Consider the following 24,279-nt stretch of genomic DNA (forward strand, 5'->3'; position numbering starts at 1 on the left):
TCACTCAGTCGTGTCATACTCTTTGCAATCCCAAGTCCATGGAATCCTCCAAGCCAGAATACTAGAGTGGGTAGCTTTTCCCTTCTCCAGGGGAATCTTCCTGACCCAGGGATCTGTCAGGGGAGTGTGTAATTTCCTCGGTTCTGTCTCGTCACAACAAAAATTTGAAGCAACAGACAATAAAGCCCTTTGACAGACTGTGTCTCAGCTCTCAGAGAAACCATGTTACAGCTCTCGGACAGATCAGTGTCACAGCTCCATGTTATAGCTCAGTTTTATTTAGAAAATAAAGGAAAATACATCCTCGAGGGAGGGCATGGTGACCCAAAAGATGTGAAGAGGAGAGAGAGCGAGAGAGAGGGAGGGAGGGAGAAAGAGCGAGAGACAAAAAGGCGGGGGAGAGGAAGGGAGAGATACCCCCCCACCCCTGCCCTTTGGCTACTCTTTTCGTGTTTTTTTCCTCCCCTGGGCCTGACCTATGTAAATCGGGCTAGCCAGGAGTGCTGTTTGTTCTACCTGAGGTCCTCACTCCAGTCCTCAGACCTTCCTTTGTTCTTTTTTCTCAGGCTTTTCCCTTCCTAGCCTTTTAGCCACCACCATTCTGGACTCCTTTTTCCTATTCCAACTACCTAACAGATCGAACCCAGGTCTCGAGCACTGCAGGCAGATTCTTTACCATCTGAGCCACAAGAGAAGCCCCAGTAAAGTCCTTGCGGTACCCACTCGAGTGGGTAGCCTATCCCTTCTCCAGTGGATCTTCCCAACCCAGGAATCAAACCGGGTGTCTCCTGTATTGCAAGTGGATTCTTTACCAACCGAGCTATGAGGGAATATCTTATATTCAATCTCACTCTTGGCCCAGTTCTTATTTTGTATTTCCTTTCACTCTTTACCCCCATTAGTTTCGGTTCAATTCAATTCGGTTGCTCAGTTGTGTCTGATTTTTTGTGACCCCATGGACTGCAGCATGCCAGGCCTCCCTGTCCATCACCAACTCCCTGAGCTTACTCAAACCCATGGCCATGGAGTGGGTGATACCCATCCAACCATCTCATCCTCTGTCGTCCCCTTGTCCTCCTGCCTTCAATCTTTCCAAGCATCAGGGTCTTTTCCAATGACTCAGCTCTTAACATCAAATGGCCAAAGTATAGGAGCTTCAGCTTTAGCATCAGTCCTTCCAATGAATATTCAGGGTTGATTTGCTTTAGGATTAACTGGTTTGATCTCCTTGATGTCCAAGGGACTCTCAAGAGTCTTCAGCAGCACCACAATTTAAAAGCATCAGTTCTTCAAGGCTCAGCCTTCTTTATGATCCAACCCTCACATCCGTACATGACTACTGGAAAAACCATGGCTTTGACTATATGGACCTTTACTGACAAAGTGATGTCTCTGCTTTTTAATGCGCTGTCTGGGTTTGTCATGGCTTTCCTTCCAAGGAGCAAGCATCCTTTAATTTTGTGGCTGCAGTGATGATTTTGGAGCCCAAGAAAATAATATCTGTCACTGCTTTTACTTTTTCCCCTTCTTTTTGCCATGAAATGATCAATGCCATGATCTTAGTTTTCTGAAAGCTGAGTTTTAAGCCAGCTTTTTCACTCTCCTCTTTCACCCTCATCAAGAGGCTCTTTAGTTCCTCTTGGCTTTGTGCCATTAGAGTGGTATCATCTGCATATCTAAGGCAGATATTGTTGATATTGTTGATATTCCTCTCGGCACTCTTGATTCCAGCTTGTGATTCATCTAGCTAGCATTTCACATGATGTATTCTGCTTATAGGGCTTCCCGGGTAGCTCAGTTAGTAAAGAATCCAACAGCAATGCAGGAGAAAGTGAAAGTGAAGTTGCTCAGTCATGTCCAATATTTTTCGATGCTATGAACTGTAGTCCGCTAGGCTTCTCTATCCATGGGATTTTCCAGGCAAGAGTACTGGGGTGGGTTGCCATTCCCTTCTCCAGGGGATCTTCCAAACCCAGGGATGAAACTCGGGTCGCCCACATTGCAGGCAGACTTTTTACCATGGCAACACAGGAGACACCAGTTCAACTCCTGGCTGAGGAAATTCCCCCTGGAGAAGGGATAGGTTACCCCCACCAGTATCCTTGGGCTTCCCTGGTGGCTCAGATGGTAAAGAATCCACCTGAAATGAGGAAGAGCTGGGCTCAGTCCCTGGGTTGGGAAGATCCCCTGGAGGAGGGCATGGCAACCCACTCCAGTATTCCTGCCTGGAAATCCCAATGGACAGAGGAGCCTGGTGGGCTTCAGTCCATGGGGTTGCAAAGAGTCAGACAGGACAGAGCAACTAAGCAAAGCACAGCACATTCTGTGTATAAGTTAAATAAGCAGAGTGACAGTATACAGCCTTGATGTACTCCTTTCCCAATTTTGAACCAGTCAATTGTTCCATGTCCAGTTTTAACTGTTGCTTCTTAACCCACATACCAGCACCACAATTCAAAAATATCAGTTTTCAGGAGACAAATAAGATGGTCTGGTATTCACATCTCTTGAAGAATTTTCCAGAGTTTGTTGTGATCCACACAGTCAAAAAGAACTGCCTACCACTTCTCAAAAATCACACACATACACACACACACACACACACACACACTCCCTAAGAACAGACACTCTAACTCCAAAAACAAAAGACAAAGACAGTGACTCTCTGCCTCCCAGTTCTGTGGAGTTTCTGGAAAGGAGGAGGGTTCCATTCTATCCTGTTCTGCACCTTGCTCCAGCTTTGCACATAAGATAAAGAAGTTCTCCGCGAAAACCCAACACTCCCAGGGAGCAACCAGTGGGCTTTAGCAAGGAGGGGATAAGGGACAGAGAGTTTTGCTCTCACAATCCAAACATCACTTCTTTTCTTCTCTCACGTCTTAAAGAGGAAATGAGAGGGGGCGAGGCGCTCGCGGTCTGCGACAGGAAGCATCCCTGAGTGCGCTGGGGGTGGTGTGGGGGATGGAGGTTCGGGGAGGGGTTGGCACACGCTCTGAACCTACTGCTCTCTGGTTTCGGCGGCGGCAGCAGTTTCTCTTCCCCCCCGCGCCGAGGGGACAGGGGGCGCCCTCCGTCAGCCCCACCTTCCTTCTTATCCTACAGTCGTGCCCTGCAACCTTTGGCCGCGCGCTCCCGCCGACCCGCCTGCACCCAGCCCGCAGCGCCGCGCCTGGTAAGGGGACCCTGGCGGGGGTCCCGGGGTTCTGGGGAGGCGGGGGGTGGGAGGCGAGGAGCAAAGCAGGAGGGGAGCTGGGGTTGGGGAGGGCGTCTGGAGCCAGCAGTTGAGTCAGGGCTACTGACTTCTGGTGAGACCTCACACCGGTTCCATGCCTCTGGGCTCCCCTGTCAGTGAAACCCTGCGCCAATGGAGAGCTTATGGACGACAGCGGGTTCCCAGTGCGACTGAAGCAGGTTTGAGAACCAATCACTCCGCGTTCACAGCCCATCGCTTTTCACAGGGTTGCGAATATTTTTCGTGCCGTGGCCTACTTCTTAGCCCCTTTGATTTTCATAAGCTTCACAGGGTTTCATAGAGCTTCACTAATAGTCTCTTTCATTTGACAGATGAGAAAAACAAATTCACAAGGTGCCCTAAGTAGGTAGAGCGAACATCTTAAGTTTTACCTTCTTCACTTCTCCAATACCACCCCCGGCCCAGTCCTGACAAGCACCACCTCCCAGAGATGGCAGGGTGCAGGAATCCATTCCTAGGGCTCCACAAGACAAGTACCCTCACTGAGTCACGTGTTCCCAATGAAACCTCTCAGTGGACATTGTTCCAAGACCTTGCTTGATCTTCTGAAAGCCACCCCATTCTTCCCCAGAGACACCACACGTTTCCTGCATCACGATGTAGATCTCGATTCTATGGCAGAGACACCCCAGCGTGTACAGGAACCATCCCTTGGTCAGCTGTCAACCCCCTGTGAAAGCCCTGTTATGAAATTATGATGCTAAACTGTGAAGCCAGCGGTGTCAGGAAACAGAGGGACCGGGAAGGAGAGACTCATGAATGAGGAAAGTTAAAAATATTTTTACCTTTCCAAAAACAGAATACGTGAGAGAGTCCGCTTTCTCATGGTCTGATAAAATAATGTATTGTCAATATTATATCAGGTTCGTCCAATTTAAAGATCGGAAGGTACGTGATGTTCATTTGCTTCGATCCTCCTGTTATTCCTGTCAGATACCCTTATAACCTCTGCTCACACACCGTCTCTCTCATGATTCCTGATCCCATTTGGGGAGGATTAGGATTTTCTTTGTGGAGAAGAAATATGCCTCCATTCTTCATTCCCCCACTTTTGTCTACTCTGCGATTGACACGTGTCACATTGCTTCGGGTTTACAATGATTCCGGATCTCCTCCTAGGCTTGATTCAGTCCTTTTAATATCCTGTCATTTTGGCATCTCCATCAATATCCTTTCTGACTAGTCTCTGGACACTTTGGTATTTGTTAATATCCACCCCAGAAAATCCATTCTTCACGGGATGTGTCTCCCTGGCTGCCTGACACACTCAGAAGATGGTTCAGGAGGACGGTACTACACCTCTGCTCACTAACCGGAAATTTGATGGCGTTTTGTGGCAGCCACAGAGCTCCATCTGGGTCACACTGATCATCAAGCCACAGAAAAATACCAGATTGTTTAAAACTGAAATCCTTCCTTTCTGAGCAACTTCTGTCCCCTGAAATTTTATGTTTGAATAAAAAAAAAGCACCCAAAATTTTGCAATACATTTCTCTTTTATGGCAAGCTTCCAGCCTGTTGGCTTCAGTTTTATCTTGACCAGGGATGGCAACATGGTATGTGATGTTCCAAGAGACTGGTTGACTCTATAATCCCTTTTCTGCCCAGATGAATCTAGGAGAATATTCAGGCAAAATGTGCCATTTTTCACTCTTAGCCCCATTGCAGTTGTGTGATCTTGGGCAGAGCAGTTAAGGTTCAGTTTCCCCATATTTTAATAGAAATTTTAATACCTATCTTGGTCACATCATAGGGAATTTTGAAGAACAATTAAAATAATGGATATGAAAGAAACTTTAAAATTTAAAATAAATGCACAGAAGATTATTATGATGGTAAAGTTCATCAACATTGTCACCACTATCTTCATCATCTTTACCACATTGATATACTGATTCCAATATACAGAAAGCCTCATCTGAGGTAGAAACGATGTCAGAGAATTTGCGCAGTTTTAGCAAAAGCTGGAGTATAATTTTTCAGAGGCAAGGATAGTATGTGGGAAAAAGTGGTGAGGAAAATGCTCTTCTGGGGCTGAAGGAAGGGAAAGGGGTGTGGGAGGAAAAGGAAAGGAAGGAAGTTATCTTAATATATTCTGACAGTGTGACAAGGGATGGTTTCCCTAATGGGGACCATTTCTATACATCCCGACTGAGTGAGTAGAAAAATGTAAAAAAAGGTAGTAATACCAGAATCAACCTAAATAAGAAAATCAGTTATGAAAACCTTTCTGAATTCAATGTTAATCAATAAAATGCAAGTTTAAGCCAATTAAGACATAAGACATTCTAATGTATGCCCAAAAGAGTAACCAAAAAATTAAAAATCTAGTATCACCTAGTGTAAATGAAGATTTGAGGGACACTCGCACGTGGCTGCTGCCAGCCTGATAGCACAAGTCTCCTGGAGTCGGACTTGGCAACATCTAGTCAGGTGGAAGCTGCCCATCCAGAGACTGTCACGTGCACAAGATGTGTGCAGGACTCTTCTGCAGCACTCTGGGTAGCAGCAAGGATGCATTTGGAACACCACATGTTTGTTAAGCAAGAATTGGATAAAATGTTACATAAATGATGTCACTTCCATAAAAGATTAAAATACCAAAAGTACTATATCTTAACTATAGACCGATGTGTATGTACAAGTGTAAACACACAATTGAGAAAGAGACGTAAACATCTCTGAATACTGATTACCTCTGAGAGGAAGTGAGCGTGAGACTGGGAAGTGGAGGAGTCACAGAATAAAGGGATGGAGCTGTGTGTGTGATGCTCTTTTCATGTTTTCAGTCCAACAGCACAGCCGCCACAACAATGCCAAAATACTGAGATTTGTTCATGGCAAGTGGTGGGCATTCATTTCATTCCTCTGTGTATTTCTCTCACTAAAATGTTTGTTTCATGACTACCTAATCTTTAAAACTGACTAAAATACGGGCTCAGAGCTCATCTTAATTATAGTGGCACTTTGCAGGCTTGCCTTTTCTAATGCACACTTATCTTTTCTAGCACCAAGAAGAATGACACAGTAGCATGCCTCAGCTGAATGAAATCTTTATCTCCACGGTTTTGCCAATTTCTGGTGACATCAACTGGGATTTTTTTAAGTGGCTATTGATTTAAAGACATTAGATTTAAAACTGAGCAAGCAATGACGTTATCCTGAATTTGTCCAGAATGTCGCTGCTGTCCCTCAGTCATGGCACCAGTTCCTCTTCCCCCAGCTGCTCAGAGGGAAGGCGGATGGTGACCATGTTTGGCCCTCTTCCCCTTCTCTCTCTCATGTCCATCCTCAAAGGAGCACTGGACCCCAATTCTACACTCCCACTGGAAGGTGCATTGTACCTTCTTCTTTGCAACTGGGATGGATGTCCATCTGATATGTATAGTTTCTGGGACTGGAAATGCCGGGACTTCAAACAAACCACTATTCATTTACAGTAAGGCAACTGAATCCCAGGGACAGGGTAGCCTGGTGGGCTTCCGTCTATGGGGTCACACAGAGTCGGACACGACTGAAGTGACTTAGCAGCAGCAAGACAACTTTTATTCTCTAGTCTAGCAAGTTTGCCTACCTTGATTCTAATAATAATAATAATAAAATAATAAAAAGTCCGGCTTCTCATTCCTAGAAGAAGACTTTCTTTATTTCACACCTTTTCAGCTTGAAGGGAGATAATCAATTGATGTGTATTCAAACATTTCTTTCTTTGCTGTAGAATGAGAAAAAAGCAAGAGTTCACTGTGTTAACATAACCTAGCATCACCTGGCTTGCTTAAAGTTATATATGGATATTTGAAAGCAAAATATAAGTTAGAAAGTTAGCAACAGAAACGACTCATGTAAGGATAATTATTTTTGGCTGTCTGATTTGGAGATGTTCTCAGGCCTTACCACCTCCTATAAGGACACTTGCTTTTACTTCTTTCTTCTTCTTATTCCAGAAGCAAATGGAAGGGCTTCAGAGGAGCAGATACGGAACCATGGCTGAAGGTAAGAAACCCTCCAAATTCTCAAGCTCTCTGGGCACCAGGGGGAAATCACTGTCTTCCCTCCTCCACTCCCTGACCTCAAATATTGAGGCAGAAGAGAAACCCAATTATTTTCAACTGCAGAAGAAAAAGATAGCTATCGTGTTCTTTGGGCTTCCCTGGTGGCTCAGCTGGTAAAGAATCCGCCTACAATGCAGGAGACCTGGGTTCAATCCCTGGGTTGGGAAGATCCACTGGAGAAGGGGAAAGGCTACCCACTCCAGTATTCTGGCCTGAAGAATTCCATGGACTGTATAGTCCTTTCCCTTCTCCAGGGGATCTTCCCAACCTAGGGATCAAACCCAGGTCTCCTGCATTGCAGGCGGATTCTTTACCAGCTGAGCCACAAGGGGAGCCCCAGTATAGTCCATGAGATCGCAAAGAGTCAGACACAAATGAGTGACTTTCACTTTCATCTTGTTGTTTATCTTCCCTACCGTCAGCACAGCCCACACACCCAAGTGTGAAGCTCTGCCCTGGGTGATGATGTATGGGAAATGTGAAAGCAAAACTTCAAGTCAGAAGTCAGGGGATTTGGAAACAAATTGTGAAAATGTTTTTCCCTACCTGTGCTCAGCTGAAAGGAGGGCAGTTTCCCCATGTATGCGTGCTAAGTCACTTCAATTGTGTCTGACTCTTGGCGACCCTCTGGGGCTGTAGCTCACCAGGCTCCTCTGTCCATGGGATTTTCCAGGCAAGAATACTGGAGTGAGTTCCCATGCCCTCCTCCAGGGGATTTTCCTGACCCAGGAATCAAACCTGGGTCTCTTGGATCTTCTGTATTGACAGGCCGCTTCTTTACCACTAGTGCCATCTGGGAAGCCCAAAGTTCCCCCACAGAGATTTAGTAATCATGTTTGAAAAAAAATCCAGAATACTTCAGGAAAGGCAGAACCAACATAGAGTAAAAGGAGTAAAATAACAGAGTTTAGGAGCCTAGAATGAACTTAATTCATTTGGGCTTATAAGAACTCCAGAAATCCTTGCGTTCTCACTCTCTTCATCCCTAGAAGACTTAGCTCTTGGTACAGAGTGACCCTCACCAACACCACTTTTGTTATAATTTCCTGTAATTCTATCAGCCACATCAATGATCTTTCCAAAATATGTATTGCTAACGTTCTTATCATCTCTTCTTCAACCACCCATCCAGGGTCATCTGTCAGACTCTGTCCCTGATATTAACCACAAGCCTTCTGTAGGCTCACTTTCCAATATTCAAATTCCAAAATTCAATCCTAAGAGCAGAAACCCAGGGACATTCAGCTGATCCTCAGTGGGAGGTCACTGAGACTCTAACATCTGAGACTTCCTTTACTCCCAGGGTTCAGATGACTGTGATGAGCAGCCTGTGGGCCTGGGAACTGGTGGGTGAAAAGCAGATGATAATATTTTCTCATTCATGATTTATCCTGACCTCCTTGTAATTTCACCTGAGATTGGCATGAAACTGGTCTAAGTACCATCATATGAAAAACAAAGGATCACTCTTCTTTCCAAAAACCTGCATTCTCGTTGGTCCTGAAATGTCCTTGGAGCATCCTTCATAGTGTAGCAGTTCTAGCTCTTGGCTATGGGTCCAAACTTGGGCTCCCAATGTGGGCTTCCTACCAGTCAAGAGCCACCTAAAGTTGTATACAAACATCTGTACGATTTTCATATCACTGTTTGGCAGAGAGAGGTCCATAGCTTTCATGAGATACCTTGAAAGGTCAGTGACAGAAAAATTTTAAGAATCACTAACTTTACCAACAAAGACCTACTGTATGGCACAGAGAACTCTGTTCAATATTCTAAAGAATCTAAATAGGAAAAGAATTTGAAAAAGAGTAGATACACATATAGGTATGACTGAATCACTTTGCTGTACACCGGAAACTGAAACAACAACGCTCATCATCGTGTTGTTCAGTCGCTCAGTCATGTCCCCCTCTGAAACCCCATGCACTGCAGCACACCAGGCTTCCCTGGCCTTCACCATCTCCCGGAGCTCGCTCAAACTATGTCCACTGAGTCCATGATGCCATCCAACCATCTCATCCTTTGTTGTCCTCTTCTCCTCCTGCCTTCAGTCTTTCCCAACATCAGAATCTTTTCTACTGAGTCAGCTCTTCTTTGCATCAGCTGGCCAAAGCATTGGAGTTTCAGCTTCAGTATCAGTCCCTCCAGTGAATATTCAGAGTTGATTTCCTTTAGGATTGACTAGTTTGATCTCCTTGCAGTCCAAGAGACTCTTAACAGTCTTCTCCAACACCACAGTTCAAAAGCATCAATTCTTCAGTGCTCAACCTTCTTTATGGTGCATCTCTCACATCTATACATGACTACTGGAAAAACCATAGTTTTGACTAAACAGACCTTTGTTGGCATAGTGATGTCTCTGCTTTTTAATACACTGTCTAGGTTTGTTATAGCTTTTCTTCCAAGGAACAAGCGTCTTTTAATTTCATGGCTGAAGTTACCATCTGCAGTGATTTTGGAACCCAAGAAAATAAAGTCGCTCACTGTTTCCATTGTGTCCCCATCAATTTGCCATGAAGTGGTGGGACCGGTGCCATGATCTTAGTTTTCTGAATGTTGAGTTTTAAGCCAGTTCGTTATCTGCTCCAAGAGTAAATAAAAATTTTAAATTAAAGAAAAGAAAAAAAAAAAAGAATCACTACCATGGTAAAACAAGAAAATTCTTTTTTTACAGGAGGAATAGAACATCAGGGCTTTGAACCCTCCTCACTGAGGATCATCCTGGTAGGGAAAACAGGCAGTGGGAGAAGTGCCACCGGGAACAGCATCCTCTGCCAGCCCGTGTTTGAGTCCAAGCTGGGGGCCCAGCCGGTGACCAGGAAGTGTCAGAGGGCAACAGGCATGTGGAATGGGAGGACCATCCTAGTGGTGGACACGCCCCCCATCTTTGAGGCCGAGGCCCAGGATCAAGAGGTGTATGAGAATATCGGAGCCTGTTACCTGCTGTCGGTGCCAGGGCCCCACGTGCTGCTACTGGTGACCCAGCTGGGACGCTTCACCGAGCAGGACGCGGTGGCCATGACCAGGGTGAAGGAGGTCTTTGGGGCAGGAGCCGAGAGATACATGATCATCCTCTTCACCCACAAGGAGGACCTGGTGGGCGGATCCTTGGATGAGTACGTGGCAAACACAGACAACCTCAGGCTGAGGAGCCTGGTCCGGGAGTGCGGGCGGAGGTACTGCGCCTTCAACAATCGGGCCTCTGGGGATGAGCAGAGAGAGCAGCTGGCTCAGCTGATGGCCGTGATCGAGGGGCTGGAGCGGGAGCACCAGGGCACCTTCCTCACCAACGAGCTCTTCTTTGACGCACAGATGATCCAGCAGATGGGGGGTGGCGCCCGTGGAGAAGGTCAGAGGCGCTACCTGGACAAGGTACGGCTGCAGGTTGCAAAGCAAAAGCAAGACCTGAAAGAGGCCAAGAGAAACTGTGCCTTCAAGGCACTCCTCCGATTCAAAGCCTGGATCATTTCTCATGCCAAAATATTTGTTCTTCTTGTCCTATGCCTTTTGATTTTTCTTGCCATTGTAATTATTTTGTGTAATACCCGTCAAGGCTGAGAATTTTCAGATGATATTTGCCTTCAGCTTCCTTTTTTTCAGAGTCAGTATATCACTGACTCAGTGGACATGGGTTTGGGTGGACTCCAGGAGTTGGTGATGGACAGGGAGGCCTGACTGTGCTGCAGTTCATGGGGTTGCAAAGAGTCAGACACGACTGAGGGACTGAACTGAACTGATATCTATCTGTGTTGATCAGGAACTTTATTTGCTTTTTACATAATTTCATTTTCAACTTCACTTCCTTGCATCAGACATGCCATCCCTTTTCTTCAGTTGCTTTTTAGGTAAATAAAATCCAAAGGGGAAAAAAGTTCCCTTTCTGTTGTGTTAAAAATGGTGATGGCAAATAATAAACTAAATGCACATCATCAGGAAATATTGAGGAGTTTGCATAAAGGAGAGTGAGTGGACTGACATGCTGTGTGAGCAAGCGTCTCACTGGGGACCTACGTTTTACAGTGGAAATTGCTTATTTTATATGAGACATACTCTGACTTCCTTGTAGGTTGTAAAATATATATATATATACACTCCACAAGAGAGAAAGACTAGGGTGTTCTTGGACATCTCTGGGGTGTGAAGAGGCTGGGGGAGAAAGGAAGAAGGCCCTGGAGATGGCTGGGGAGGAAGAGCTCTGCACAGTCAGCCACTGGGAAATTAAAGAACCGGAAATCCTTAGAGCAGAGCTGGACAAGAGCCAGATGGTGAGCATAGGAATTCAGACTTAGCTGGCCATCTGGTCTCCTTCAACACTCAACTGTCCTCTTGAGCACGAAAGCCACCCTGGACAAGAAGGAAGTGACCTGCAAGACTGCATTCCCTGCAAGTTTAGAAATTTGAATTGCATGAACTTTTCATACTTGGCGATGAAACATTCTGCTTCTTTTGATTTATTCACCCTTTAAAAAAATGTAAAAGCCCTTCTCAGCTCACAGGTTATATAGAACTGGCCTCAGCCTGGATTTGTTCTGCAGGCTGTGATTTGCCCACTCCCGTCTTAGAAGAGATTTTCCATCATGGGTTGAGCTGGGATGTAGTGGAACATCTTTAACCCCAAGGTCAGCACAGTCGTGTGTGATACCTGTAGAAATTTGGGGAAAGGGTGGCAGTGCACATTTCAGTGGTAAAAAAGAGAAGCGGGCAGACACTGGGCTGAAGTCTGAGCAGAGGTCACCAAATCAGTGGAAAGAGGAAATCAGATGAGGAAGGGTGTGGGTGACCCCTTCCCAACTTCTCCTTTTATGGGATAGCTGCCCGTCCCTTCGTACCCTGTAGGGGAGACCTGCAGTCACACATGCAGCCTGTGACTGGGTGGGTAAATGATGAACTCTCTGTGACGCCCAACTCATTGTCCATGTCCCCGCTGGTGATAAAGCTGCAGTTGATCTTGACAGTGCTATCCCACAATCGAGTCCAATCTCGTGCAAGGAGTGTTCTGTGTGAGCTCCTCAAACCCTTGAAACACCAAGGAACTCGGAGTTCTCAAGCCAAGGACCTTGTCCTCGGTGCGGTCTTCCCAAACTGTCTGACCCAAGTTGGCCTCTCCCTTCCTTGACTTCATCCAGTCCCGCTCTACCCACATGTAGCTGAGTGCTGAGGGTCGGGGTCTCTGCTGGGCACCAGGGATCTGAGAGAAGTGAGGCCAAAAGCACCTGTGCGGTAGAGGGAGGAAGGCATATAAAAACGAGGGGGAGCCGGGAGTGAGCGCCCACACAGGGAAGCAAGAGTAGCCCTCGCTGCTCACGACTAGAGAAAGCCCGGGCAACAACGAAAACCCAGTGCGGCCAATGAACAAAATAAAGCAAAAATGGGTGTGAGAGAAATTTGTCCGCAGTAGGATGTCAACCAGAAGGAGAGTGCGGGCTCCGCGGCAGAGGCGCCCTGGCCAGGGTGGGGCCGGGGCTTCTAGAAACGTGCCGGCCCCTCCCTCCAGGACTGACTTCAGGCAGAGGGAGCAGGCAAGCCATTCAGCATCACAGTAATCCAAGTCTGTGCCCCAACCAGCAATGCTGGGTCAGGCAGGAGACTGAGAATCACTGGAGGAGGCAGGGAGGGACCAGGCTGGGCGGAGCCCTGGGCGGGTTCAAGGGCTTTCTCCCCGAGGTTTTTAAGCAGGTTAGGAATTTCAGGAAGCTCATGCTGCAGCAATGTGGCAGTTGGACTAAATAAGTGTGAGCCTGGGAACATGGCATCACACTCAGAAGAAAAGAATTCTGTCTCAGCCATCCATCGGGGCCTGAGCCGTAACGGGAGGTGTGGGGATGGAGAGGACAGGACAGGAATGGTGACACAGGGGGTGAATTGACACACAGTGGCATTGACAGCAAGGTCGGGAGGGAGCCAGCTTTCTGTCTTGGCCTCCCGGGGAACCCGGCTCCCCCCACTTCCTGGGCCCTCAGAGGAGACTGGGATGAGCAAAGGAAGGCGGAGACTTCAGATCTGGTGAAGCCCTCTGGGCTGGGCGATCTCCTCCTCCCTCCAAGGAAGGCACTGGACCAGGGAAACTCACTTAAGAAGGTATTCGGGAGCAGGGCTGCGGGAGGATGGCCTCCCTCCAGGGATGCAGATGGTCGGTTCCCAGGCCTTCCCGCAATGAGAAGGCATCTCTCGCCCCAGGAGCAGCATTTCTCAGTGAGCCGGATGGCGTTCCGCCTTTGTTGACTTTCCAGGGGAGTAAAGCTGCAGGGTGAACCAGGGATGAGTTGCAGTAGAGGAGGAGGCAGGGTTGTGCTCCACCTTGACTCACACATGGATGTTCCCCAACCTGATCTCTTGGAAAGTGCTCAAATGTGAGCACTGATTCTCCCTCAAAAGGTGAAGGAAGCACAGAAAAAACCACCTGGAGGCCACCCCATTTCCTCTGCCCCTCCTTTTGTCATTTTCAGGATAATTCATTCCAGGGCTTTTCTACATTCTTGGGATGCAGTGAATTTCCATTTCTTGAAGTGTGAGCTTTAGATATAGACAGAGGTCCTCCCTGTCACCTGATAAAAGAGAAATTCATTTTATTTATTCTCGATTCACTTTTTTGGCAGGAAGCATGAAAACACGGGTGTTCTGATAAATTTCAGGATTTCTTTTAAAGAGATATGAAGAACTCTTTATTAGTTCAAATGTTTTCAAATGCAGGTAAAAGTGACCCCAAACTCCAATGGCTTAAGTAATAAGGGAATTTATTGACTGACATAATCAGAAATCAGAGATGGGGTGGGCTTCAGGGCTGGTTGATTCAGGGGCTAGGGTTGATTCCATTACTCTGCTCAGCTTTGAAGTGTTGGGTAAGGTGACCGTGGAGAAAAAGAGAGTAAGCCAGGCATTCAGGCAGAAAAGATTCATTATGGGAAGAAAGAAAGAAAGAAACTGGCTTTAGAGAAAAATCAGTGCCCTCCCTTTACAGCCAACCCTTCTTATACCCTATCGATGAGAAATTATGCCCCAAAGGGAGGGGGCCTTAGTTTATCTTTAGCCTGCAGCTGGGGTCTTATGGTCATGCATTTGAAGGGGTCTCAAAGTTGGGTGGTCACATAGTCTTGAGAAACTAGCACCAGCAGGGAGAAACAGGATGTTGCCTTCAGGAAAAACAGGATGCCCACCAGGGCAATGTGGCCACTGTGACTTCATCTCCTGTTTGTCAGATCGCCACAATGGGCCATATTTTAACTGTGCTATGAGCCCCTTGCGAGCCCTAACATTTTGCCTTCACCCTCACACGGCTGCTGTCTTTCCAGGCCTTGCACTCAGATGCCATAGTGTCCCAAGGAAGAAGAGACTGCCTCTCTATGGGGGTCTCTCCTGGGCAAGGAGACACCTCCTGGCCCCACCTCTGCAGACTTTTACTCACTTCCCATTGGCCCGACTTTGGTCTTAGACCCAAGACTGAGCTGTTCACTGCAAAGAAAATGGGACGGTACACACACCAGTCAGGCACCCATGAACCTCAATCGTTGTCTTGCTCTGAAGCACATGGCTTCACCAAGGGAGCAGTGGAGGCATGAACCAAGCCGGAAATCTACAAGGAAGGAGGGTCATGGAAGCTGCAAAGATGACAAACCATGTCCTCTGCAGACCAGGAGACTTTATTTCTGAATTAAACAATGAATCCATGAGGTGATATTTGAGAAATGGCTCTGCCACACAGATGTCACACAGAATTAAAGATGGTACAGGATGATCAGTAGAATAAGAAGAAAAAGTAAACTGCACCAAACAAGACAAACACAAAACTCGTAATTCACAACGATCCAGGCTTTGAGTCGGAAGACTGTCTTGAAGGCCCAGTTTCTCTTGGCCTCTTTCAGGCTTTGCTTTTGCTTTGCAACCTGCAACTGCACCTTGGCCAGGTAGTACCTGTGGTCTTCTCCATGGGCATCACCCCCACCTCGCTGAAGCCTCTGTGCATCAAAGAAGAGCTCGTTGGTGAGGAAGGCGCCCTGGTGCTCCTGCTCCAGCCCCTCGATCACGGCCATCAGCTGGACCAGCTGCTCTCTCTGCTCATCCCCAGAGGCCCGGTTGTTGAAGGCACAGTACCTCCGCCCGCACTCCCGGACCAGGCTCCTCAGCCTGAGGTTGTCTGTGTTTGCCACGTACTCATCCAAGGATCCGCCCTCTAAGTCCTCCTTGTGGGTGAAGATGATGACCATGTATCTCTCGGCTCCCGCCCCAAAGACCTCCTTCACCCTGGTCACGGCCACCACGTCCTGCTCGGTGAAGCGCCCCAGCTGGGTCACCAGTAGCAGCACGTGGGGCCCTGGCGCCAACAGCAGGTAACAGGCTCCGATATTCTCGTACACCTCTTGATCCTGGGCCTCGGCCTCAAAAATGGGGGGCGTGTCCACCACCAGGATGGTCCTCCCATTCCACACACCTGTTGCCCTCTGACACTTCCTGGTCACTGGCTGGGCCCCCAGCTTGGACTCAAACACGGGCTGGCAGAGGATGCTGTTCCCGGTGGCACTTCTCCCACTGCCTGTTTTCCCTACCAGGATGATCCTCAATGAAGATGATCCTGGATTTAAGCTCTCTCCTCCTCCACCTGTCAGAGCACATGAAAAGTTAATGCGCAATCCCTATGGACTGAATGTGTCCCCCCAAAAAATATTCATATGTGAAACACTGATCCTCAACGTTATGGTCACTGGTGGTCAGGTCTTTGGGAGTTGATAAGGTCTAGATGAGGGCATGAGGATGGAAATCCATGATGGAATTAGTCTCCTTCTAAGAAAAGGACTATATTCATTAGAAGGACTTTTTGCTGAAGCTGAGACTCCAATATTTTGGCCACCTGATGCAAAGAGCCAACTCTTTGGAAAAGACCCAACTCATTGGAAAAGGCCCTGATGCTGGGAAACACTGAGGGCAGAAGGAGAAGGGGGCAACAGAAGATGAGATGGTTGAACGGCATCACTGACTTAATGGATGTGAGTTTGAGCAAACTCTGGGAGATGGTGAAGAACAGGGAAGCCTGTCCAGGTCAGGCATGCTGCAGTCCTTGGGGTCACAAAGAATCGGACACCACTTAGTGACTAAACAGCAGCCACAAAGAAAAGAAAGAAACCACTCTCTCTCCATCAGATGTGGACACAGCAACCAGGAAGTGGCTTCTCCCCAGACACCAAATCCCCCACACCTTGATCTTGGACCTCCCAGGCTCCAGAAGAGTCAGAGATAAATATTTATTGATTACCACCCAGTCTCTGCTATTTGTTTTAGCAGTTTTAACTGACAAAAAGAGTAATACATGCCTCTTGAAGAAGAAGAGAACAAGAGAAAAAAAGGAAAAGATCTCAAAGGACTAGCACACCTGGATCAATTTGGCTATCACACCCTCTATTCTCACCACGGGCCTGGGCTCAGAGTAAATATTCTTATATAGAGAAAAAGGGAGCTCACACAGGGCTGGTAGAATAAATCACCCAGGATGGCCAAAGTCTTTACGATTGATCCTTCCAGGATGCTGGACTTTTCCAACCTTTCCAGAACCTTCTCCCTATTCAGTTCCCACCCAGAAGTCTTTTTGATGCTCCGAGATTCCTACAACCACTGAATTAAATATTTGTCCCATACTTTCAACTCCTCCCATCCCTGCCTGGTCTCCGTTTTATCACATGGCTGGGTTTTCTATGAAAAAAACATATACTCAGTAAGGAGAGTATGACAGAAAATAGCCTAGTAAGTTCTGTTTCCTTGGGGAATACATTTTCTTTGTCTCCAGGTGACTCTAGTCTTGTACCTTTCACTGCAGGTGGGAAGCTGGCTGTCCCAGTGCTGAGCTCAGGGCCCCCAGTGTTGTGAAGGTCTCCTCCAGACCATACCTGTGGTGCACCTGTCTCCTCCACTCTGCCGAAGCCATTCCATTTCGTTCTAGGGAGAGAACAGGCAAGGATTGCTCAGACAAGTTGGATGTGTTCATCCAGCACAGAACACCACATTTTATAGACAAGGAGACTAGAGGGAGAAGAAAACAACTACTGAAGGTCAACATAATCTAATGGATGAGCTGAGGCTAAAACCGAAGTCTGCTGACCCTCAGCCACTCTTGGCACTAGATTGAGGCTCCTAGTGAAGAGTGTATAGACAGTCTCAACACGAGAGCACCAACATGTGGTTTCCCACCACCGGTATTTAGTTACTGACAAGATGCACTGAAAAACGTGCTGTCCACTCAGAAGACCAAACATGGAAGCTGGTCATTTCCTGGCATCCTGGCTCTCTGCCTTGAGGGTCTCAGTCCTGTCCTGAGTTCCAAACTCTAGATTGCCTGGCAAAGTTTCTCCCTTTGGTAAATTCACAAAAGTAGCTCTTCCGTAAGTTCTTCCATGGTGATGGTGGTGTAGAGGGTCACCAATCATCCCAGTTTGCCCTGAGCAGAGAGGAGCCCCTGATCAAAAGAGCTTCAGTGTTGAAACTGGGGAAGTCCCAGGCAAACTGGGACAAGTTAGTCATGGCAGAAGTAGGAGATGGTCATGATTCCAGGTGGGCAGGAGGGTGGACCATACATCCGGTAAAAGAGGGAACACCTGATTTGTTAGGTTCAGACCAGCTGTTATGTTACCAAAGATCTACGCTTCTATGTTCTCAGCAAGAAGAGTCCTAGACCAGTAACTACCTCAAGGCCATCTCTCTCCTGCCCACTCTTTTTCTTTCGCTGTCCCCCATATGCCTTTTACTTGATCTTTCTCTTTGTTCCCACCTCCTACTTCTTGTGCTCAGCAAGGGGGTCCACTGAGGGCCCACACAAGGATGACTACTCAAGCTTCATTACTGGGAAAGTTCTTCACAACCCTTTCCAAAAGTACATCAGGACCTTGCTGTGTGCAAACTTTTAGAGTATTTTCTAAAGCTCAAGGAGTTAATGCTAAAGAATGAATCTCTAATTGTGGAATTTTGGCATCAAGAACAGATGAACCAAATATATATATATATTTGATATATATATATATAACCAAGTATATATATATATATACACTTTTTGGAAAAAGTGAATTTCCTCCACCATCCTTGGGATCACTCCATATAGAACATTATCTAACCTCTCCATCTGTGAAATTGGCTGCAATGATTACCTTTGAAGGAAAAATAATTTAATAAATAAATTATCTTCATTTGAAAGTCAACATTCAGCTTCTGTCAGTTTCCTGATAATATTTTGTAATTCATTCTAATGGTATTGTATTTTTCAAGCCAAAAGACAATTTTGCCTCAAGACTTCATTGTCACCTCCTGCCTGAGTTTACAGCCTGCCAGTCTGCCCTGGCAGGGCAAATTTCAGACCTACCATCCCCCATAATTGTGCGAGCCAATTCCTTCAAATAAATTTCTTCATACATGTATCCTATTGGTTCTGTTTTTCTAGAGAAAACTGATACATCCATTGAGCTAATTCTCTATGTTGAAACTTGGAAAAGGAACAAACCTGAAAATAATTCTCATCTTTGGCTGGATATTTTCAAGGAGGATTTTTAAACATGTTGCCTAGGGGTGGCAAATGGGAGAACCGGTTATTTTTTTAGGTATCAGCTTGTTTTCTGTGCTGATGATCTTGAAACCAAGGTGCTCTATTTTCTCACATATTGCCCTTGGGTCATCTTGAGTGGTGGTCTCCAGAGAGGACCACCGAGGAGGGGTTCCCGAGCATCTGAGGGTGCCACGCAGGTACCAGGTAAGTGACTAGAGTGACAAGGGGCAGCTCTGAAAGAGCTGCAGAAAGGGGAGCTGGAGAGGGGAGGCTGCAGATGATACGCCTGGACTCAGAGCAGTCAAATGCTGCTGTCCACGTCTTTTAAATATGAGGAAACTGAGTCTTCAGGGGGTAGGTAATACAGCAATGACATGAAGCCACCTGCACCCAGGACTGGTGTTGAAGGGATATCAGAGAGAGATGGCTACTCCTGCACTGCATATCCTGGTCAATTTAGAACGCAGGCAGGACCAGAGCATGCCGCGTGCCCTGCCTACTGGAAGAGAGTGGTCCTCTCAGGCTGCCCCTTGGGAACAGGTCAAGCAGAGCTACTCACGTGATATGTATACCCAAGCAACTGGTAGCCAGCCATCTCTTCCAAGAATGAGAGGCTTAATTTGCTGCTCTCTTTGAGCCTAGCCTGAGCAGAAAGAGAAGTTTAAAAAAAAGGTGGGGGTGGGGTGGGGCTTCTCAAGAACCATCTTTCTCAACTATTTTTTGAAGATTTATTTCTTCTCTCTGGCTTAGTGCAAATGGCCACACCTCTGGTGAGAAGGCTGCCACCACGTCCCAGCTGCACCCTCTCCCCTGCTCTGTCCCCTGAAGACCCCTGTGCCCACCAGTCCCCTCCCAACCTGCCAACAACCCAGCTCCCTCGTTTTAAAGCCATCATCCCTTCATTCATTCATTTAAGCGCTACTAAACACTTCTCTTCCTACACTTGGAAGACAGTTGGCCCAGTTTAGAGAACAGCTCCTTCCAGAGACTGGGAAAGAAGGTGATTCCTTCTACCATGCTTGGCTAGCCCCACTTGCCACCACGTCTCCACTGGGCAGAGCTGAAAGGGGCACGTGGGGACGGCAAAGATAGAGGCATCCTGGCAAAAATTGTGAAACTGATTCAGTTTCAGGAAAATACTGAAACTGGCCTGAAATGGACCAAAACCTGGGCAGATTATCTTACGCTTTGCCAAAAGCATTCAGAATCTCCCCCTACTGGCCCCATAGGAGAGTGTTGGAGAGGGTGACATGCTGATTCAGAATCACAGGCAAGGTAGCACGGTGAGACTCTGTTACTCTGTTACCATCACAGGGAGCCAAGCAGGATAATCCTCCAGGAAGAGCACCCTCATGACCCCATTCTGGTTAATGAGGGAGATAAATCATTTTTTAAACCGTAAATTGTATTTCTTTCTCAGAAATAAAGCACATGCTTTACCTGAGCAGATCATCTTGAATCCTGTTCCTAAAAATTTCTCCCCTCTTGAAAATAGAAATTTTCCTTCCAGTTAAGCAGTGCATGCAACAGAAACAAGCAACAGATAGTTGGGGAGTTCGTGATGGACAGGTACCCACTGCTAGGTTTTAAATGGATAGCCAACAAGGATCTACAGTAGAGTCCATGGAACTCTGTTCAATGTTGTGTGGAGGTCTCAACGAGAGGGGAGTTTGGGGGAGAATGGATACATGTGATTGAATGACTGGGTCCCTACACTGTTCACCTGAAACTGTCACAACATTGTTTGTTAATTGGCTATACCCCAATACAAAGTAAAAAAGTTAGAAAGTAAATAAATAAAATTTAGCCACCAACATTTTAAAGATAAGGGATTTCACCTTTAAAATATGAATTTATGTGGTTACCAGTGGGAAAACTGGGGCGGGGTGTGGAGGGAGGAACAAATTGGGAGATTGGATTGGCATATATACACTAATATATATAGTATATATAATAGATAGCAAATGAACACCTAATGTATATAGCACAGGGAACTCAACTCAAAACTCTGTAATGAACTATATGGGAAAAGAAACTAAAAAAGTAGATATGTGTATAACTGATTCATTTTGCCGTACAGCAGAAACTAACACAATATTGTAAATCAACTACGTTCCAATAAAAAAATTTTACATCGAAAAAAAAAGAGAGAGAGAGAGAGAAGCAACAGACGTCAAGTCAGATTAAAAACACAAGACAATTTTTCAGCCTGTTTTTCAAAGGACATCCTATGACTTCAGGGAGCAGGTCAGACCCTCCTCCCAGCAATGTGCAGAAAATTCTATAGGTCCTGGTGGCTCAGACAGTAAAGAGTCTGACTCCAGTGCAGGAGACCAAGGTTCGATCCCTGGGTGGGGAAGATCCCTTGGAGAACGGAATCACCACCCACTCCAGTATCCTTGCCTGGAGAATCCCATGGACAGAGGAGCCTGGTAGGCTAGAATCCATGGGGTCATAAAAAGCCAGACATGACTGAGCAACACAGACATGCATGAAGCAGCCACTAGGTGCATATGTGAAAATGCTTTTGCACAAACACAAGAAATAAGCAAGCTAGTATCACCAGAGGGCTACTGTCTGAGCTCATTACGTTCCATATTTTTGGTTCTGAAAAGTATGGACTTCTCCTATGGCTCAGCGGGTAAAGAATCTTCCTGCAATATAAGAAATACAGGAGATGCGAGTTTGATCCCTAGGTTGGGAAGATACCCTAGAGGAGGAAATGACAACCCACTCCAGCAGTCTTGCCACTATTACACTAGTCCAATGGATTGATACAATCATTTCTGAAAAGTATAGTACCAGTAATATTTTCTCTTGCAGTAAATTTGGGGCTTTAGGCTACATAATTCCTGACCCTAATAATTTTGAAATAATGAAACTGAGACTTTGAAAGATCAAGTGTGCAGGCTGAGCCAGACTGTTACCGGGAGAACCTCGGTGAGAGGGAGGGCAGGGGAAAGAGAGAGAGAGAGATGAACAAACCCTGCTACCTGCTAGACGCTGCAGAGTTCTCAGACAATGTTGCTGCAGTCTGCCTTCCTCTCCAGGCTGCCTCTTCCTTTGGCTTCTAGTCTCGTCACAAAAACACAAGATCAGTGGGCGATGAAAAACACCTGGCCACCAATCCTATCTGCCAGAGACAGAGAAGGACCAGTCCCCCAGGGTAGGCAAAGAACAACGTATAGGTTTCCTCACCAAGCCATCCTTGGAGAATGACTCAAATGACCTCAGAGGCAGAGACACCAGAGGAAGAAGGGGTTTTTTTGTTTGGGTTTTGTTTTCTTTTTAATAACGTGCCATTTCCTTCTCCCCACCACGTCTCTATAAGGCTTTTGTGCAGAACAAGGTCTCTACCTGAGTTAGTCTGGTAGACCCAGGGGAGCCAATGAACATCTGGGGCACAGCTGCACCCCAAACCAAGCATTTGCCACCTTTCACTGGCCTAAAGTGGACCAACAGGCATCTCCTCACATCCACCATTTACCTCTTCTGCATAGATAGCTTCTTATATGTAACTCCAGATGGCAGCAAAGGCTGAACTCAAGCAGGCATTTTGCTTGAGATCTTCTGTGGATCTGGTCCTCTTGTTTCTCTGTCAAATGCCCTGCCCTCAAGTTAGTCATGTTTTGACTTGCATGCACGCTCAGCTGTCTCAGTCATATCTGAGTCTATGGACTGTAGCCCATCAGGCTCCCCTGTCCATGGGATTCTCCAGCAGAGACTACTGAACTGGGTTGCCGTGCCCTCCTCCAGAGAATCTTCCTCACCCAGGGATCAAACCCATGTCTCTTATGTCTCCTGCGTTGTCAGGCAGGCTCTTTACCACTAGCGCCACCTGGGAAGCAAGGCGTGTGCTCATGCAAATTACCATGAAAGTTGGAGTTCGATAATCTTCTGTATAGGTTTTTCTACTACTCATATAGGAAAACTATCTGAGATCTAATCCATGTCTCCTGAAGCTCCTGCACTGGCGGGCAGATTCAGGGGGAGCAAAGTTTGGTAGATTGCTTCATCTGGGTGGACTTGCATTTCCACGGAAGCCAGGTACACATCTGTCCCCACCCACAGTATGATTTAGGCAAAGTGACAAATACTTAAGGGCAGCCTCTCACTTCCTCTGCTTCCACACAAAGGCCCTCCTGGGGGCGCCAGGGCTGAAGTGCCTCTCTGGAGACATTCTTAGGGTGAAGGGGGCATTACTAGCCCATTTGGGTTCAGATTAACTCTGGGAAAGCAACACTAAATGGGACATAGAGATATAGGTAACTCTTGGTTCTTCGCTTAGCTTGGAGAAGTGTGCTAAGTCATTTCAGCCATGTCTGAATCTTTGCGACCCCATGGACTGTAGCCAGTCAGGCTCCTCTGTCCATGAAATTTTCCAAGCGAGAATACTGGAGTGGGTTGTCATTCCCTTCTCCAGGGGACCTTCCCAATCCAAGGATCAAACCTGGGTCTCCTGCACTGCAGGCAGATTCTTTACCCACTGAGCCACCAGGGAAGTCCTTTAAACCACAGGTGCTTCTAATTGCTGGTGAAAGAAATACCAGCAATAAAGGAGGAAGAGAGTTGCCCCTTCCTGCCCCTGCAAGTGCAGGGTAAAGCAGCAACTACCCTACAAAAAGAGTTTGTGAGATATTCAGTCCTTGAAAACTGTAGTTCTGCACCGTGAAAATAACCGTTCATCTAAGTCTTTGGAATTATGGTTGTCTTATTTAATAAAGTGTCTCCTTACTGTGAGATGTAAATTGAAACCTAGTCATTCCTAACACGGAGAAGGCAATGGCACCCCACTCCAGTACCCTTGCCTGGAAAATCCCATGGACAGACGAGCCTGGTAGGCTGCAGTCCATGGGGTTGCACAAAGTCAGACACAATTGAAGTGGCTTAGCAGCAGCAGAAGCAGCAGCATTCCTAACAGGTCTTAATACTCACGTGGTTTCTTGGACAGATCCACAGGAGATCACTGGCAGTCCTTTCTTCTGCCATAGGCATGCAGGCAATAAAACAAAATAGAGAAGTTTGAGATTTTTGTGTCACATTTAAACTCACAACATGCTCAGTAAAATAGAACTGTCAAGTGGTGTCAAATGTCTTGCAAATACTACCCCCTGCTGTTTATCTCTTAAGCTCACTATGTTAAGTTTTTTGCTTGGACTAGAAATTTTAACAAATGTTTTCTTTATGGCTTCTATCATTCCTAAAAAGCCCGCCTTTCTCATCCTTTTATTTAAAAATATATTATTTAGGTCCACACAAAAATCTGCAGATGAATATTTTAAATAACGTTATTCATGATCACCAAAATTTGATAGCAGCCAAGATGGTCTTTAGTAGATGAAGGATAAATAGGCTGCGGTACATCCAGTCAATGGAATGTTGTTCACCAATGAAAGGAAATGTGCTATCAAGCCATGAAAAGATGTGGAGGAACTTTAAATATATGTTACTGAGAGGTT

General features: G+C 46.5%; 2 protein-coding genes across 10 annotated transcripts; one reads left to right on the top strand and one right to left on the bottom strand.

Annotated features, from left to right (window-relative positions):
* Nucleotides 1–3,011: 3,011 nt before the first annotated feature.
* Nucleotides 3,012–11,380, top strand: LOC148778430 (GTPase IMAP family member 5-like). 2 transcript variants are annotated; one of them, XM_088834752.1, is made up of 3 exons: nt 3,012–3,172; nt 7,201–7,246; nt 9,980–11,380. In XM_088834752.1, exons 2-3 carry the CDS (start codon nt 7,204–7,206, stop codon nt 10,861–10,863), a joined length of 927 nt encoding a protein of 308 aa, XP_088690878.1. In that variant the 5' UTR covers nt 3,012–3,172; nt 7,201–7,203; the 3' UTR covers nt 10,864–11,380. The 2 variants fall into 2 exon arrangements, with proteins under 2 accessions (XP_088690878.1, XP_088690877.1); XM_088834751.1 differs by having other exon boundaries at nt 3,013–3,172; nt 7,198–7,246.
* Nucleotides 11,381–14,921: 3,541 nt separating this feature from the next.
* Nucleotides 14,922–23,856, bottom strand: LOC129552772 (GTPase IMAP family member 5-like). 8 transcript variants are annotated; one of them, XM_088834741.1, is made up of 5 exons: nt 21,814–22,073; nt 19,380–19,463; nt 18,779–18,837; nt 17,096–17,226; nt 14,922–15,898 (listed from the first exon to the last, which is right to left on the bottom strand). In XM_088834741.1, exons 2-5 carry the CDS (start codon nt 19,413–19,415, stop codon nt 15,018–15,020), a joined length of 1,107 nt encoding a protein of 368 aa, XP_088690867.1. In that variant the 5' UTR covers nt 19,416–19,463; nt 21,814–22,073; the 3' UTR covers nt 14,922–15,017. The 8 variants fall into 8 exon arrangements, with proteins under 8 accessions (XP_088690867.1, XP_088690866.1, XP_055277498.1 ...); XM_088834740.1 differs by lacking the exons at nt 18,779–18,837; nt 19,380–19,463 and adding an exon at nt 23,756–23,830 and having other exon boundaries at nt 21,814–21,890; XM_055421523.2 differs by lacking the exons at nt 18,779–18,837; nt 19,380–19,463 and adding an exon at nt 23,756–23,817 and having other exon boundaries at nt 17,178–17,226; nt 21,814–21,890.
* Between the last annotated feature and the right edge of the window lie 423 nt (nt 23,857–24,279).

Source organism: Moschus berezovskii, chromosome 3, assembly GCF_049115385.1.
Source record: "Moschus berezovskii isolate FMDL1 chromosome 3, NW_MosBer_1.0, whole genome shotgun sequence".
Lineage (NCBI taxonomy): Eukaryota > Metazoa > Chordata > Mammalia > Artiodactyla > Moschidae > Moschus > Moschus berezovskii.